The sequence below is a fragment of the Lethenteron reissneri genome, chromosome 13 (assembly GCF_015708825.2).
Source record: "Lethenteron reissneri isolate LAM-NWPU_2019-01 chromosome 13, ASM1570882v1, whole genome shotgun sequence".
NCBI classification, from domain to species: domain Eukaryota; kingdom Metazoa; phylum Chordata; class Hyperoartia; order Petromyzontiformes; family Petromyzontidae; genus Lethenteron; species Lethenteron reissneri.
In genome coordinates this window covers 7282108-7294438 of record NC_083791.1, presented here as the reverse complement: position 1 = coordinate 7294438, position 12331 = coordinate 7282108, and the positions used below count along the sequence as shown (strand labels likewise).

The 12331-nt window shown below is 41.5% G+C and overlaps 1 protein-coding gene across 4 annotated transcripts in view; it reads left to right on the top strand.

Annotated features, from left to right (window-relative positions):
- Window positions 1-5667, top strand: part of DRD2 (dopamine receptor D2) — a 43489-nt gene extending 37822 nt beyond the window's left edge. For all 4 annotated transcript variants that reach the window (XM_061550968.1, XM_061550969.1, XM_061550970.1 and 1 more), the window contains exon 8: window positions 4897-5667. In XM_061550968.1, coding sequence (XP_061406952.1) covers window positions 4897-5093 — 197 coding nt within the window. In that variant the 3' untranslated portion in view covers window positions 5094-5667. The remainder of the gene's footprint in view (window positions 1-4896) is intronic.
- Window positions 5668-12331: the final 6664 nt, after the last annotated feature.

The window sequence follows — 12331 nt, the reverse complement described above, 5'->3', positions numbered from 1 at the left end:
AGAGCAGACCAAATACCTTCTCCAGTTTGGAGGCTCTTCTTCCAGCAAGTGGCATGGGCTAGCAATTTAATAACTAAATGTTTTACTTTTTTTTTACCGATATGAGATTTTGAGAAGTATAATAAGATGAATTGCTTTTGGTAAATTGTTTTGAACCTGTTCATAAATTTAATCATACCGCTCCAATTATTTGCTTCCAAAAAACATCTGTGCACATTCTGTTCTCGTGGCGTTTATTTATTTATATCCTCATTAGGTATTTTCAGGAATTAATTCAGCTCATTGTAAGCTCACTGACTTTGCCCCTAAAGCACTTATAAGCAGACCAAGTTGAAATCTATAACTTAATAATAATAAAAAAACATCCTTATTTGATCTCCTTTAACACAAACAAAGCACAGGAACATTTCACATTTACAGGGGCTCTTTCTGGATATGCATATACAAGCTTCATTAAAGTTAATTACATAAGCATGGGAAGGAAGTCCTGGATCGCCTTTGGCATAACCAGACTTGCACAATCTGTACAGATGCGTTGTGGGGGAGGGGTGGTTTCAATATGGTTTGCACCACCTGTACGTGCATGGCTTCAGGGCTTCTCAAAATTGCACAGTTCCGTGGCGAAATGTCACATGCACTCTTATTCTTAGGTTTTTTCGGTAAAGTCACGTAGGTAAAACATCAAAATTAATGAAAATAAAATAAAATAAAACAAAAAATCACGACGTTTCGGAGGCAACACAAGTCTCCGTCATCAGGTGGGACCGTCACAGCCGAATTAGCTGCATCAAGTGAGGCAATGATTCAAGATGTAATCCCTTATAAGCAAGTTGAAGGGGGGAGGAGAGGGGGGGGGGAGCTCATCAGAATGTTAGTACAACTCATCGGGAGGGGGAGGGGGGGGGGCCAAAAAATTGAACGACGGCTTGGACGCGGTTGCTGCTGCACACGCCAACACAATGGACAGAGAGGGGGAGGGGAGGTCTCATACACATGATAGACAAAAGAACGAAATTGCCCATGTTTATACCAATGCTGGCTGAACAATGAAGAGGGTACTGTTAAAAAACAACTGGGGATGTTAACACTCGGTAAAGTAAAGTCAAATAGTGCCTGTCAGATAAGATGGTCCAAAAAAGTGTAATTAAGTCTTTTTTGCGTGGTTGATAACATCTTTCCAATGATTACTAAGTTTGTACCCATCATCACGGTACGCAACATAATGCGCGACGTTTCTCTAAACGTTGTGGGATAAATGCAACTTTTGTGTCCCATCATCCACCTAAAGCCTGAGACCCCCAATTAAGCATATTAATATTCATAATTAAGGTCTTTTTGGGTTAGATCGCATAGGTATAAATGTGTCGAAACCCTTCACCACCCGACATGGCCAATTAGTAAGGGATTTGTCACGTTAACAAAACGCCAAATAGTTACTACTTCAGCCCACCGGTGTGTTGAAGAGTGAATCCACAACATTTACAATCTGAGTACCGTGACATCATCCAGCATCATCTGGCGATTTGCCAGAATAGTAACTATTTGGCGTTTTGTTTACGTGACAAACCCCTTACTGATAGGCCATGTCGGTTGGTGGAGGGTTTCGACACATTTATACTTGCGTGATCTAACCCCCAAAAAAAATATTTATTAAGAATAATATTGGTCGCGAAATCCTACTCGTTAAACTGAGTATATTCATAGGTGCCTTGCGTACACCAAGGTTAATGCCCTTCGGCAAACATACTTCATATGATAAAGCAAACCTCGTATTCACCTTAGACGGGTATTTCCAATTGTCAGGCGTTCAATTATGTGAAATGAGTTAAATGCACAAGCAGATATTTTACAATAAAGTATAGTGTAGGTGTAAATGTCAATCCACCGCTGGATGAAAACCTCCTCACGACATAATGTCCATGTTGGTTGATGGACAGTGCAGGAGGGAAACCAGGATCAGCGCAGATAGCAATCGACACTGACGTAAGGAATCAATCTCAGGTCGCCGGGTTCATATTGTGCCTCGCCTACCACTGCACCACCACTCCCACTCATATATATTGTGTATACATATCATGGGCTAGTGTATGCACTTAATTCACATTTCCTTCATTCGTATCCATTAATTTAGACATCAATTAAAAAATCGTGGCTTCCACTTTTGTGGCACGGGACCTTTTCCAAACAATTTCTGCCGAAGGGTGAACGCTGTCCGGCGAGCGACAAGTGGGGCACTTTGCTGGAGCAGATCAACACAGCGGAAAGGCAACAAAGTCGTCGTGTTCTTGGTTCTTTCGGTAAAGTCACGTAGAAGACTTTACCGAAAGAACCGAGAAGATGAATCCCTGCAGTCACGAAAGCTTAAAATCGAAATTTAAAGTCGTCGTGGTTATTAATTTCAATATTATGTTCCATAACGTGAGCTGTTAACGCAAGAAAAGGTAACACCTGCCACTCTTGGGCGGGATGACTGGTCCGCAGTGCGATTCGTTATTGCAAGAAGAAAAATAAAGCTATTTTTATTTTACCAGGTAAGGCCCACTGAGCTATGTAGCTCTTTTCAGAAGTGACCAGGCCACAAATGATAGCTAAACGAGGTGGCTTATTACGTGCAAGTCGAGAGCATCCAGATACTCTAAACGCATTTTTCTAAATGTGGAGGGAAAAACCGGAGGACCCGGAAAAAAATCCACACAACCACGGGGAGAACATGCAAACTCCAAATATAGAGGCGTGAGGGTCGAGATCGAACCCACAACCTCCTGTAAACCAGACGAGGTAGTTGACATCTCGCCACCGTGGCACCCACTGCAATCTTGAAGACGAAATCAGGGCAGCAACTTGGGCGAATTTGTACGCAGGTTACAACGCGAATATACTGCACCCGGGTGGAACCCACCCCATTACGCATTTAACCGCTTAGTTGAGTGTTTATATGATTTCCTCTGCAAACACATGTCAAAAATGCAAGCCAGCAAACCGTAAATGTTTGGATATAGTAAATGTTAACTACCTCGCCTGGTATACAGGAGGTCGTGGGCTCGATCCCGACCCTGACGATGTCCGTATATTTGGAGTTTGCATGTTCTCCCCGTGTTCACGACGATTTTTCTCCGGGTTCTCCGGTTTTTACAGATTTAGAAACGTGCGTTTAGAATATTTAGCCGCTATATATTTCCACGTGATAAGTCGCTTCGTCGAGCTGTCATTTGTGGCCAAATGTTTTGGTGGACTCTTATATATATCCGCAAAAGCTTTTCTGAAGAATTTATTTTAATATTAACATTAGGGGGGGGGGGGGATTTTATCTTAATTAAATCTATGCAATGCTTCAGATGCTGCGTGATGATAATATGATAATACAAGTGTGAACCGCATGTTATTAATCTACAGCCCACCTGCTGGATGTTGATGCCCTCCCCATGCCTTGTCGGTCATGAGGGATTGTTGACCTGATTTTCACCACACTGGTCAAGACTGGTTGGTGAAGTAGGGTGGGAGCCCGGGACTAGTTCGCACATCACTCATCAACGTCACCATCTGTGGCACAACCGCTGCACCCCGGTGTTTGGAAATGGTCGAAAATATTTCGGAGCCGGATAGCGGACTTGTCATAGCTTGCTGAAAAAAATAGCAAGGCTGTAGGATATGCGTGTAAACTAACCAAAGTGCCTCGTGGTTTGATAGATATCTAGGACGTAGAAAAACTCTTTCAACATTGCAATTTATATTTACAGCCCATGGGGAGTTATGTTAACCGCATTTCACGCTGGTCAGTGTGGGTTAGTAAAGGCCGGGAGCATAGATGTGGAAGCATAGAAGTACAGTATAACAATGCATTTGCTGCACGGTCTATTACTGCTCGCGTTATAGTCCCGAAGCCTAAAACAATTATTATGTTTGGTGACCGCCCATCCAAGCACTATCCAGGCTCATCTCTACTTAACTTCAAAAGAAACATGCATTTAGATTTAGATTATTTTGCTGCTTTAAATTTCTACGTGATAAGTCACTTTGTTGAGCTATCGTTTGTGGCCACGTCGCTTTTGAAAAATAACCTAATAGCTCAGTGGGCTTTACCTGGTAAGATAAAACACATTCCTGCGGAGGGAGCTGGTAGGAACGTTGGGTTGCTCAGTCAATGGCCAGGGTCAACGGCGGCGTGGTGTATTCCGCAAATATGCCCGACTGTGAGGGCGGGCACAAGCCGGCGTGAGTAGGTTAAACGTTGAGTTTTATAAGGGCACCACGGGGTGACCAGCCCCTCCCCACCCAGCTCCACCCCTCCCACCCCCCACCCAGCCCCACCCTCCCCACCCAGCCCCTCCCCACCCTCCCCACCCAGCCCCTCCCCACCCTCCCCTCTCCACCCAGCCCCACCCCTCCCATTTTTGGATGCACGATTCTGAAGATATGATGACACCAGGCACATTCCAGGTGATTTGGTCATGGGTTAAATATAAATATACATGCCAACATGCAACTTGTCTTAAAAAAGTGCCCAAGCATGAAAGCATCACTCTTACCAGTGAACCGCATCTAAACTACACCTCCGATTAGCAGGGTTGGCCACGTGCGGTGAGAAATAAGTGCAACATACATACGTACACCTGAGTAGCTGGCCTTCGACACTTCACCTGGCTCCAGAGTACACTTAGCCTGGCACAAGCGCTGCGGTAACTTCACCATTGCTTCGTGACACCTGTGCGGAACACACCGTGACCGCCGTTTTTGAACGAACAAAAAAACGTGACTTGATTACATTATTCTCAAAAAGTCGTTCGCACGTCCCCTAATATATGCCCAGACATCTCCCGCGGAAGATTGCGAAAGAGTGCCCCCTTGAACCGTAATGGTTCTCTGCCCTAAACGTTGCTTTGCCGTGTTTCCTTTCAGGGGTCTTTATCGTCTGCTGGATGCCCTTCTTCATCACCCACATCCTCAATGTCCACTGCAAGACTTGTTACATTCCGCCAGCCCTGTACAGCGCGACCACCTGGCTGGGATACGTGAACAGCGCGGTCAACCCCATCATCTACACCACCTTTAACATAGAGTTCCGCAAGGCCTTCATTAAGATCCTGCACTGCTGATGTTATTCCCAGCCAGGGCTGTCCCCTTGGTCCTCTGGCGCAACGATCAACCCGCAAAGTTAACGAATGGAGAGACAATAACGCGTGCAAGAAAGTGGCTTAGAGTGGAAACATTACAAAAGAGTGTAAGAAAAACAATGAAGGAAAATATTATTCGGCAAATGTAACGGCCGTGCTGCGTTCAAATTCACTCTCTCGATATAGACTAGAAGTCACGTGATTATTTTTGTACACCCGGTTTTGACTTGACACTGACTGGATTAAATAAATAAATAAACAGCAGAAATGCAGGCTATCAGATTATACTGACGTTTTGCACACCGAGTGGATTGTAAATATTTCTTCGGATTGAATGTGCAAACCCCATAGTATTTGCGCTGGTCTACTCTCCGAAACAGTTTAAAGGAAATATATAAAGGAAACACTTTGATCATTTGTGCACACATTCATCAGCTTTGCTCATGGCACAGAGAAAAGTGTACCGCGTGGAGTTTCAAAAGAATGGTTATAGACGTATTTTTACTTTATTTGACAAATGATTTTTGGTGTCGATATTAAAAAAAAGTCAAATTCATTCAATATCTGGTGAAAAACTTTGTCGCTACTCTTTTTCCCCCCTATAAGACGTCAAAACGACTGGAAAATGAAACAAAACGTGTGGATTTAAAAGAAATGCCTTCAGCAATCAGCTCATCGCCCCTCATTATTTTGGATAATGCTCAGACAATCAATTTGAATTTCATATTGTGTGGGATTGGAACTCAGAGAAGACAGCAGCTGTCAGATGATTTTAGCAGAATTGCTACAATGAAGAACAGCATGCCATTAGACTTACAGAGCCATACTCATGACAATGTTTATATCTGTCAATGAATGGAAATTCTTACTGTATAACACATTCTACTGACAGAGTCCATATACTCATGCCATTGAGAAAGTATATAAAATGTGACATATGCTGTACATGTATAGACCACTGATCTTACTGGTTATTCAACAAGAAACGGCAGAATTCTGGTTGTTTATAAGGTGTTGATCAATTTCTCATTGTAATAGTCTACAAACATCCCAGGGATGGATATTTGCCAGTCATAAAAAATGTAAGATGGAAACACACATACTCGTATATTTTCGGCCAGCAAAGCCTCTAAAAGCGAGTAAGACTTCATACTCAAGGTAGAAATGTCATACAGAACACCGCATCACTGCCTGGACGCTCGTGTATGAAGAAGATGTGTGAGCGCGAGTCATAGGATCGGAAGATATTTTTCCGTGCGCAAAGTCTCTGACCGAAAACAGATTGGTGAAATGGTCACGTGTCACCAACAAGCTTTGTATCTGCGTAGCGTTCTAATTGATTATAGTTACCGATAAAATGTGCACAATTGTATTTTGCCGTAGTCTCTCACTTCAAAAACACCATAGTTCTGAACTGCGCTCAATCATAAATAAACACGGGCCATTCTGACCGCTGCTCGAGACACTTATGATGTTGCTATACGTGTCCGCGTTGTGGGGTGTAACTGATGCTGAGCATTGTATAAGAAATTCACAACATCGCAACTTTTGCCTGTGTTGCCGACTGTAATGAACGACGCTATCGCGATCAAATGCTTTATTCAACCGGGTGAAAACCCTTCGAGACCACATGTCGTCTCCCTTTGGAGAAATGCATTTTATTTATTAGCAGCGCAGTACAGTTCCAAAGAACCGAGGGGATTACGTACGATTCATAATTGATTTTTAGGTGGGTGGTCAGGAGCGGATTCCTCGGATAAAAGTTTGAAGAATCGATTCGCTGAGAGGATCACTTGTTTTCCACGGTGTGAACTGGGTACTAAACTAAACAAGTTTTTTTTTTATTTAAAGCTTTCGTGACTGCAGGGATTCATATTCTTGGTTCTTTCGGTAAAGTCACGTAGAAGGGAAATAATAAAATAATATAAATATAAAACAATAAAAATTCTCACGACGTTTCCCTTCTACGTGACTTTACCGAAAGAACCAAGAATATTTTAATTTTTTACCAAGTATCACCCACTAAGCTATACAGCTCTTTTTTTAGAAGTGACCTGGCCACAAATGATTACTCGACGAAGCGGCTTATCACGTGGAAATTTATAGCGGCCAAATACTTCAAACGTACGTTTCGAAATCTGGAAAAACCGGAGGACCCGGAGAAAAATCGACGTAACCACGGGTGAACATGCAAACTCCAAATATACAGACATCTTTTGATTTAAAGCTTTCGTGACTGCAGGGATTCATATTCTTGGTTCTTTCGGTAAAGTCACGTAGAAGGGAAATAATAAAATAATATAAATATAAAACAATAAAAATTCTCACGACGTTTCGACTGCAATACAAGCAATCATCATCACACCTGATGACTTTACCGAAAGAACCAAGAATATATATACAGACATCGTCAGGGTCGGGATCGAACCCACGACCTCTTGTATCCCAGGCGAGGTAGTTAACATCTCCTAGCCACCGTGGCTCACTCTCTCTCCACCGTGGGTACTGACAGGTGGGTCGACGTGAACGCTGATCCATTGCGTAAGTAAAATCGCGTGTCGTAAACCCTCCTCCACCCGACACGGCCAATTAATAGAATTGTCACGTGGACAAACGTGGTGATGTATTACCGCTTCAGCACAACCGCACGCATTTCACAATTGGGCCCGACTTGTTGCTGTCAGTCACAGCCAGCATCAACATGCAGTTGCCAGAAATGTGTGAAATAGGTGGGTAGTAATCTTGATTTGAAGCTTTCGTGACTGCAGGAATCCATACTCTTTGGTTCTTGCGGTAAAGTCACGTTGGTAGAAGAAAAATAATAAAATAAAAAATAAAATATCACGACGTTTCGGTCGCAAGCCAGTGTTAAAGTACAGAATCTTTACCAACATTCATTGCAATGAGACAATAAGTAATCGGGTTACCTTCGAGGAAAGTATTGCCGGCACTGAAAAAAAACTGTCGCGATATGGACAATTTCAAAGCACGTGGGTGGCTCATGATGAATCTGGCCAGAACATATTTGCAGGGTAACGTGCATTTCAAATTAGCTTGCATTACTTTCACCGTTGTTTCCAAGTGACCCTCTTTAACGTTGACAGAAATATCGCTTACATTTGTATTTCGTAAGACAAAAAAAATTGATGAAAATGGCAGGTGAAAAAGTGTCAAGGTCGCCAGCGTACATTTCAGACTATACCACTGCGATACATGGACAAGAGAAACCCACGCAACAAACACGGAAATGGCGTCCGAGGAACAAGAGAGTACCATTATTGGGCTTTTAAAAATAATAGTTAAATTTGTAACGCGCGCAAATTTGCAGACGTAGTGGCCGCAACTCAGAGGCGTGGAGCCAAGCTCAGAGTCGCTCGAAAGCACGTGGTTGTAGAGGTGGGTGTTTAAGTGTCTCTTGAAGGAGGCGATTGAGGTGATGCTGCGAATGTGCAGAGGGATATCGTTCCAGACTGTTGGGGCTGCCACCGAGAAGCGGCGCATAGACACGACCATCCTGGATCTTGGTATCAAGAGGAGGTCGTGAGTCGCGCTGCGCAGGCATCTGCCGTGTGCTGAGCTGCAAGTTGTCAATAATGAAGAGAGGTACGGCGGGCAGGCAGCTGTGAAGGCATTGTGGAAGAGGCAGGCGGTCTTGTATGTGACCCTACTGGCGATGGGTATCCAGTTGAGAGCACGGAGACAAGCTAGTGAGTCGAGACGGGGATGAGTGTGGGCAATGACAACACGTGCTAGGTTATTTTGTAGTCTTTGAAGTTTCTTTTGGGTTAGGTCGTGTTACAAATGTGGCGTAAAAAAAACCCCTCCTACTCCACCCAACACGGCCAAGTAATAAGTGTCACGTGAACAAAAGAGTCGAATGTATGACTGCCACAGCACCGCAGTTGCGTTGGAAATAATCTCACAACAATTTAAATGGGTAGGACGTTATATTGGTCGTGAAAGCCTACGTAGAAATTAAACAAGCAGAGATGTGTTTTTGAATAGGGGAAAGGATTAATTATTTCACATTTCCATTTTTATCTTTTTTGACGGAGAAAATAAATGATTTAAGCAACATTTGTTTTACCAAGTAAGGCCCAACTAAGCTATATAGCTCTTTTTCAGAAGCGACCTGGCCACAAATGATAGCTAAATGAAGTGGCTTATCATGCGGACATTTATAGCAGCGATATACTCTAAACGCACGTTGTTTCTAAACGTGGAGGGACAACTGGAGGACCCGGAGAAAAATCCACGTGACCAAATATAGAGGCACCGTCAGAGTCGGGATCGAACCCACAACCTCCTACATACCAGGCGAGATAGTTAACATCACCACGGCACCCATATTAAGTGTTAGGCATATTCCAACTCAATTACGATTCCAAATATATATTTTTTGGGTCAGATCGCATAAATAAAATGTGTGACCTAGATCCTCAACACCGGTGTGTTGAGGATCTAATGTTACAAACTATGATTTCGTTTTTACTTCTCGTCCTATTAATAATACATTGATTTAAAAAAACTCAGCGAGTATGCAAAATCAAATCATATGGAAGTATATAATTGTTTTGATTCAGTCTGAAACTGTCAAAAGTCATATCACAGATATATATATATTCTAATGTGTGAAAGTATGTATATCCTTACAAACAAATTTGATAACATCCTATTAAATTGCCCTGTTGAATACTAAAAACAAATACTGTATTGTTTATTGTAAATGTACAACTTCAATTTTCATCATAAATTCTCAGAGAATTTATAAAAAATATACACCTGAAGATGAATGACAGCTCAAAATAGTGTGTAAAGAAAAGAACGTATAATGTGGTGATTCTGTGCAGCATTCCGAAGGGATACACAACGGCACACAACAAAGTTGTTTCGTGTTGTTTGTCTCTAAACATGGATCCGTCGAGACGGAGGAGGTGCCCTCCATCAGCCATGCTCGCCAGTAACAGTAGCATTTGTTAAATATGCCTGGCTCAGAACCGATCCAGATTCTGCTCGCTTTAAACACACGCTTCTGGTTAAGTCTACAAGACCAATACACTGAAGCGACAGATGTGATTTACACGCAGTTGTTCTCAACGCGTAATATATACAGCAGCGATTTGATTATTTTGGTCTATTTCAGATAGTAGATTGCCATATAAACTCCATGTTAGCGAAACACTTTATTGGTAACAACTGTCGAAACGTTAGTGTATACATTTATATGTACATCATTGTACATGATTGCCATGAGTGTTTATAAAGAGTCTTGATGTTTGCACTTTATAAAAAAAAATGTCATAGGGTCACATCTATATTAAAAAAGTAAATCAGATTTTTTTTAAGGGAACATTGTTTCTTTTGGAATCATGTTAACACAAACCCTCAGGGTCCACTTTTGCTGCATCTCAATTTCAATACTTGTACTTTCTCACAAAATGTCATGAGACCTTAAAAATAAATATCGTTTTGTTTCAGTAAATGTTTTGCCTATGACCAAATCACTCTCAATATGTGTTGGTCTCATCGGATCTCTGCAGCTGAGCAGAGCTGATCCTGGTTCGTACTTGGTTGGATAGGTTGCCTGGGTATAGCAGGTGTTTTGTAGACATAGGTTTGCGAATCGAATGCTGTGCTGTTAAGCGATGGCAAGTACACCGTTGGGATTTTTGAATGTATCTGTGCAAAGATTTTGAGTGTTACCCTCACACGTGTGTGGGTTTACTCCATTAGCCCGAGTTTTCTCCCACATGCCAACACCCATTCACGGAATTGGTCAAACATCCCAAATGCATGAACCCTCTTGAAAATGTTTCTTGAGATTCACTGAGGCTTTGTTCGGTAAACAATTGGATTCCTATCATCATCGTTCTAATTTTTTTAAATATTTCATTGATATCCAAGACACACACAGTAAAACGAATATATATGGGATTTGTTTTCAGACTTCTCCAATACAAAAGGAGCACTTTAATATGCACATTCTGTTGGCTAAGCGATGAAACGCCATAATAAAATATTATTGAACGTATACATATCAAGCCTGTTATAATACGTTAAAGTCATTTGTGTGTTCTGCTGCTTGTACGCATGACATCAGAAGATGAGTGATGCCTCAAGAAATGTGCTATAAAGAACAAAATGTGTCATATAGTAGGCACTTAAAAGTTAATGTTTTGTGACAAATGTTCATTAAAGCAGGAAAGTACTTTACTATCTATGCCACAATCCACAAGATATTGTACATGTCAATACCAACATTAAACAATATGTGTACAGACTGCAATGTCACATCAGATGGTTTATGAAATGTAAAACAGAAAAAAAGTTTGACCACTAATTTATGACGTGATCTTCAACAATAAAGTAAGCCTCTTCCTCTGTCATGCACAGCGATTTAACACAATCGTCGCAAAGTTATATTCTTTAAAATGTTAACAGGCAGTGATTGTGAATCGCGGAAACGTGAAAACACAGCCCCCCCCCCCCCCGCCACTCTTTCACTCACCATTTGTCTCCGTTCACTCAGAGACGAAAAGTGATGGTTTATATCGTGCGAGTTGGTCATTGTGTTCATACGTCTCCATTTATTTGGAGACAGAGAGAGAGAGAATAAAGCCAGCAGCTGTGGAGCACTGGATCATGTTGCAAAGAGGATGGGATTATGAACCCGCTGCCTTTTTAGGTTTGCGCAGCTATTACAGTGTTTAATGAAAATCTGAGACAAATCGTTTTAGTAATCATCTAGGAGTAATGCGAAATCCTACGGGGATTTTATATCCATTGCATAATATGGACAGATCTGGATGGAATTAAGTATGTTATTGTTGGAGTTCTATATATATAAAAAAGGCTTGCTATGATTATTTAATCTTTTTTTTTTAACTGTGTGAAAATATGAATTTTCAAATGCTCATGAAAATGATATATTTGCACAAATAATTTACTGAAACGAGACCTATTCATTACATTTGATCGTATTGTTTAAATTTTAATACAAAAAAATAACACGCTTCACAGGCCTGTGTTATAATGATTCATAAAATGTGGATGTGGTTCGCTTTTAATACTTAATACGTGAATGACAGTATTTACCACCGACTAAAATATAGACGGATAGGTCATGCAAGGCAAGCAGAATCGTATCGATGTCATGACAACAGTAGATCACACATTCTGATATCATTATAAAATATCATAAAACAAACGTTTAATGTAAA